A 6,000-nucleotide genomic window follows, 5' to 3' on the forward strand; every position below is an offset into this window, starting at 1 on the left:
ATTGTGACATTCTCCTACAACTGGCCATTTGTGCCCCTTATGACCACCTTTCTCTGTGCTGAATCCCTTCAAAAATATGTTATGTCCACCCCTGCCCCATATTTTAAGCTGGCCCAGTGTGCCACTGACACCGGGTCAGAGAGCCGTGTGGAGGAGTCCACTGAGGGGAGAGTGCGGGGGGTTGTGTGGGGCGGGGGACTGTGCGTTGAACAGATGGGGATGTCCCCGGACAACAGCCGACCCCATCGTCACCACAAAGTCCTGGTTATAATTAGCTATTCCATTTGGCAGGCGGGGGCAAATACTCAGGGCAGCCACCCAGAGAGAAGGAGGGAGGGGGGTGTGTGTGTGTGTGTGGGGGGGGGTTTGAGAGAGAGAGAGAGGGGGAGAGAGAGAGAGAGAGTCGGGGGGAGGGAGAGGGAGAGAGTGTGTGGGGGGGGGGGGGAGAGAGAGAGAGAGAAAGAAAGAGTGGAGGGGGGGGTGAGAGGGAGAGAGTGGGGGGGGAGGGGGGGAGAGAGGAAAATGTAAGAGTTTTTAAATCAGCCATTTTAAAAGCTGTCTGTTTTGACATCAATACTGCTTCTGCATGACAGAATATCTTGACCACTTCAGTAAAAGTCAAGTAAAACAGTATCGACTGGACATTCGGGCACCTTTACTTCCACTACTGTAGACTTGATTATTTTGACTGGATGTTAGTTTAGCCCACAGATGCTATCGCTAGTTTCCTGCTCCCGTTGCTGTGTGTTAGATCCAGTCTTTGCAGCTGTGGGGCTTGCCAAATTCAAGGGCGTGCTCTGTGCTGTTTATGCACATTTTCTCACAAGGCGTGGATTGTGTGTGTGTGTGTGTGTGTGTGTGTGTGTGTGTGTGTGTGTGTGTGTGTGTGTGCGTGTGCGTGTTTGTATATGTGTGCGAAAAAAAGAGAGTAGACCAAAGGGAATTGTCCCTATCCCCTCCAGCTGTGTGTGTGTGTGTGTGTGTGTGTATGTGTGTATGTGTGTGTGCGTGTGTATGTGTGTATGTGTGCGTGCGTGCCTGTGTATGAAAGAGAGTAGACCAAAGAGCAGCGTTCATATGCGCTGTGTGTGTGTGTGTGTGTGTGTGTGTGTGTGTGTGCGTGTGCTGTGCATGTGCATGTGCGTGCGTGCGTGTGTGCGTGCGTGCGTGTGTGTGTGTGTGTGCGCATGATGTGCATGTGAGTGCGTGCATGCGTGTGTGTGTGTGTGTGTGTGTGTGTGTGTGTGTGTGTGTGTGTGTGTGTGTGTGTGTGTGTGAGAAACAGTGGGCCAAAGACTGTTCCTATTCCCTATTCCTCATGCTTGCCATGTCTTTAACAAAGCTGGCTGCTGCTGTTATCTGTCAGGAAACCAGGCAGGTGGTCAACCATGCTGAGTTCACATGTTCCTCCCTGGGCCATGCTGTGCTGAGATGCAGGCGTGATACTGCTACTGTCATCTCATCCCCTAACCCTAATAATAATAATAATAATAATAATAATAATAATAAGATTTATTTATATAGCACCTTTCATACAGTACATAAGAATGCAGCTCAAAGTGCAAAAGAACAGATTTATACTCTAACAGATAATATAGTGGTACACCACCTCCCCTGTGGCTTGCTCCTGCAGACACCACTGCTGTCGTTTCATAAGCAACACAGACTCCAGAGGGAATAATCCTCCATGAGAATGAAGATATGTACACACACGCACGCGCGCACTCACACACACACACACATAACACACACAGACCAACTAATTACAGTAGCTGTCCTGAGGGAGAGGTCGCAGAAATCTCAGACCCCCTGGAAATTCTCATCTCATCGAGGAGGAAGAGCACTGTGATTTATTAACTATGTAATAATGATGTAATTATAACTCTGTAGTTTTGATGATGGGTTTTGAAAGCAACGCTGGTTAAACAAAACAGACTGTATGGCCACTTAGTCATCTTTTCTTCTCTCTGTGTGTGTGCGTGTGCGTCTGTGTGTGTGTGTCTGTGTGTGTGTGTGTGTCTGTGTGTGTGTGTGTGTGTGTGCGTGTGCGTCTGTGTGTGTGTCTTTCTCTATGACAGGAAGGAGTTTGTGGAGGCCTACCTCCGGTATGTGTTCTCCACCTCTGTGAGCGAGCTGTACACAGCCTTCTCCTCTGGGTTCCTGAAGGTGTGCGGGGGGAAGATCCTGTCTCTGTTCCAGCCCTCCGAGCTCATGGCCATGGTGGTGGGCAACAACAACTACAACTGGGAAGAGATGGAGAAGGTGAGAACCATGAGCTAACGCTAAAGTGGGGCATTGAGACACAGAGAGTATGCTATGCTAAGCGAATGCGAAAGGGTCTCTGTGGGCGACACGCATTAAAAGACACTGGTATTGCTACTCATACCACATACCTCCAGTTGAATATCGCTACCTAAAATGTGGAGGTGTTCATTTAAAAATATTGTTAGCATTTAAATCTGAATTCATTACTGCACAAATCTCAAATGAAGCATGGGGGTGCTCACAGCAACACTCTGAATGTGGGAAATGTGTATTAAACCTAACACACACACACACACACACACACACACACACACACACACACACACTCATGACTGTGTGGAATTCCGCAGATAGTCACACATTAAGGAGTATCGTTCCGCTATGTGGATGATGACACTGAATCATAGTGACCTAATGGAACACTTCATACTTAAAAATAGTACGGGCAACTTGACTTTCATAAGTCTCTCTTCCTAACTCAGCATGTGTTGTTTTTCTACTTCCTCTTCCAGAATGCGGTTTACAGAGGGGAGTATTCAGCCACTCACCCGACTGTGAGAATGTTTTGGGAGGTCTTCCACGAGTTCCCTCTGGAAAAGAAGAAGCAGTTCTTATGTAAGTAACGACAGTCAGACTCGAGTGGCTTTGGCTGTCTCATGACTTTCTCACAATGACAATCTCTAGTGCTGTGTTCCAAACCATCGGGATACTCCTGTTTCACCTCCGCACTGCACAGGTGAATCTGCCCAGGGAACTATAAGGTGCACTGAGTAGAAAAAAAGACGAGTTTTTGCCAATAACGACTGCCAATGGCCCCTGGCACGAGCATAGATTAATTTGTCCTGCTGTGACTGGTGGATAGATGATTCACTTACTTAGTCAAATGTATTTGTTGTAAGTCGCTTTGGAATAAGGTGTCTGCTAAATGGCAAAAATTGTTAATGTAGATGTTTGGAATGCCCTGGAGCATCATCAGGCAACATATATTTCAGTCACCCACGCAACATAGACGTAAACAAAAGATCTTTCCCAGACAGTAATTACAGGCAGTATTGTTTGTTTATGTTACACATTAGCAGCTATCGCTCACCAGCTAACATTACAGTCCCTTAATATCAGAACATTACATAGGTAGCAATTGACAATTAGCTACATTGTACAAACAATTCACACTAATAATGACAACTTATTTATTTATTTTCATGCAGTCCTCGCTCAGCTCTGCCAATGACTGTTGAGAAGACTTGCTCAATTTCCTGTATTTTCATTCCCTATAGATTGGAATCTCTCTTAAAATGGCTGAATACCTTGTGCTCAATCGGAACGCACCGTGTAACTGAACAGAAAGCCGCATAGAGGCGTGGGGGAGTGAGCTGATAGACAGAATGAGCCCACCAAAAACGAGTAAAGCAACCAGGTCAGCGGCTGTCTCAACAGTCTTAACTTGCTTCCTTTCCTTATCTCCTTTCCTTCATGACCACTGTCACCCATCTGTGTTAATGAAGGAGACAAGGAAAGGATGCCATTTGAGAGTATCGAGACACAGCCGATATCTTCTATGCTAGCCAAATGCTAAACACTACAACTCCCCTCCTCCTCTCCTCCCCTCCCCTCCACCAGTGTTCTTGACAGGAAGCGACCGCATCCCCATCCACGGGATGGAGAGCCTGCGCATCGTCATCCAGGCGACCTATACAGAGGAGCACTACCTGCCCGTGGCCCACACCTGCTACAACCTGCTGGACATGCCCCGCTACCAGACCAAAGAGACGCTGCGTCGCTGCCTCACCCAGGCCGTGGAGCAGTACGAGGGCTTTAGCTTGGTGTGAGCTACCTGCAGCAGCACAGCGCCCCCTGCAGGCATGGAGGACCAAAATGAAGGGGAGATTAGCGGCAATGAATAAAGCGATCTTTAACGCACTTTATTAATGACACTCCTGTGAATGGGCGAAGTGGAGTGTGAAGCAGGTGAATGCATTCTGTTGGCACTTTCCATGTACTGTTTACCGCAAGAGATAATTTTAGAGATGGGGGAAATAGGGTGTACTGTATAAAGGGGGTGACACGACAGAGGGGCACATACTTACGGTTATGTAGATGCAGATTATTATTTTGATATTCACAGTCCCTGAGTGCAAGTTGTGTTTCTTTACATGTGACTTGTTTGAGGGTTATGCTTGATTTTTGTTTGGGAAAGTAATTGTTTTGGGATGTGTCAGCAGATTTTGTATTCAGTTTGGTTGAACCCTAGTCTTGGCTTTATGGATTTATGTACATAACTTGAACAGTTTTGAATTAAAAAAACAGCTTTTTTGTTGCTTTAAACTAATTTATTGAATTTTTATATTTTTTGGAGAAAATAATCCATGTCTGATATACAGTTATAGGTGAACTGTGAGGCAAAGTGCTTACATTGGGAGGTTTTACATTAGTCATGGACTTGACCTTGCCCTCGTCATTGCTGACCCCAGACGGCCTCTCCTGCTGGTCCTAGAACAGTTTAATACAGGATTAATACATTTAGCCAACAGCAGGCAGACAGATTCAGGCTCTGACCCTAAAAAATACGTCATGGCGTACTAATCCTCTACCCACATCCTGTTTATTTCCACTCCTGGTGGATGGACAGGACAGAAAGACTAGCTGGCTCAACTTGTCCTCAAGCCTCATTTAACAATATTGCCATTGCTGCCGAGTCATCTGGTGAGATTTAGGGCTACGTTTTAACGGCGTGAGCAGTTTCAGTGCAAATGAGGGAACTGGCAGTGGCACTTAGGGGGAGTGTCTGAAATATTAGTGCTATTTTCCTGTCGTGAACACGCCTCGGTTTACTGCTGCTCCACCCATGTGAGTGCAGATGAGACGGCGCTGTAGCGCATTGGTAGTTTTACCTGTTACCACCGACACAACTTGCCAATTTTGCCTGAGTTTGGACTCGCCTCTGTCTTGCACCAGCCCTTAAGGTGCTATGGTGATTATTATTTTTCCTCCAATGGTGTACAGTTGATGTTGTCTGTGTGCATGTTGTCAAGAGTGAACGCAAAAGCCTGCTCATCCTTATAGAAATAAACAAAAACAGAAATAATACTAATCCCAATTAGTTTGATCCCCAAAATCCCCAGATTAGGAATAACTAATCTAAAATCTGCATTATTGGGGACAGAATGATTGCACATTTGTTGCCTGGCAGATTTTTCGTTGACTCTGCAGAATATTCCTACAACTTATAACCTATACTCTCCCCCCAGTAGGCTCCATCCCAAGATGACACGGCATTGGCACTAATCATTTTTACATGATTTGGTTCAAGGGTGGGATTCCTGTTGGCAATCCAATTAGCAATAACAAATTTACACAGGTGGCCAGGCAGGAACCAGTGGTCTAGCACTACAGCCTGCAGTGCACACATATGCCCATGTTTACTTGGGTGTGCTTAATTTCCTGTCTCCATCAAATAAAATAAAACAAAAAATATAAGAGTGGGACTGCCCCATTAAAAAAAAGATGTAAAGAAAAACGTACACAGCGCAGTAGTGTAATTATGACCATGGCCAGATGTATGGAGGACTTTGAAACATCTTAGCAGCATTTCCTCTTCTTTACTTCCATTACCATGCTCTAGTATTCTCAATCTCTGGTGATTAAAAACACCAGTCCTGTCTATGTGTGTTCACCTACAAGTAAGATACATCAATATAATTATTGTGATTAAAATAAATCTGTCCACGCATTCTG

General features: G+C 45.6%; 1 protein-coding gene across 1 annotated transcript in view; it reads left to right on the forward strand.

The window, feature by feature from the left end:
* The window catches only part of LOC308160807 (putative E3 ubiquitin-protein ligase HERC3), a gene marked incomplete at its 5' end in the record, with an annotated part of 29,113 nt that extends 24,607 nt beyond the window's left edge, over positions 1-4,506 (forward strand). Inside the window, 3 exons of the mRNA XM_080534744.1 lie at positions 2,079-2,262; positions 2,778-2,880; positions 3,886-4,506. Coding sequence (XP_080390870.1) covers positions 2,079-2,262; positions 2,778-2,880; positions 3,886-4,094 — 496 coding nt within the window. The 3' untranslated portion in view covers positions 4,095-4,506. The remainder of the gene's footprint in view (positions 1-2,078; positions 2,263-2,777; positions 2,881-3,885) is intronic.
* Between the last annotated feature and the right edge of the window lie 1,494 nt (positions 4,507-6,000).

The sequence above is a fragment of the Nansenia antarctica genome, assembly GCF_963989245.1.
Source record: "Nansenia antarctica genome assembly, chromosome: 6".
NCBI lineage: Eukaryota > Metazoa > Chordata > Actinopteri > Argentiniformes > Microstomatidae > Nansenia > Nansenia antarctica.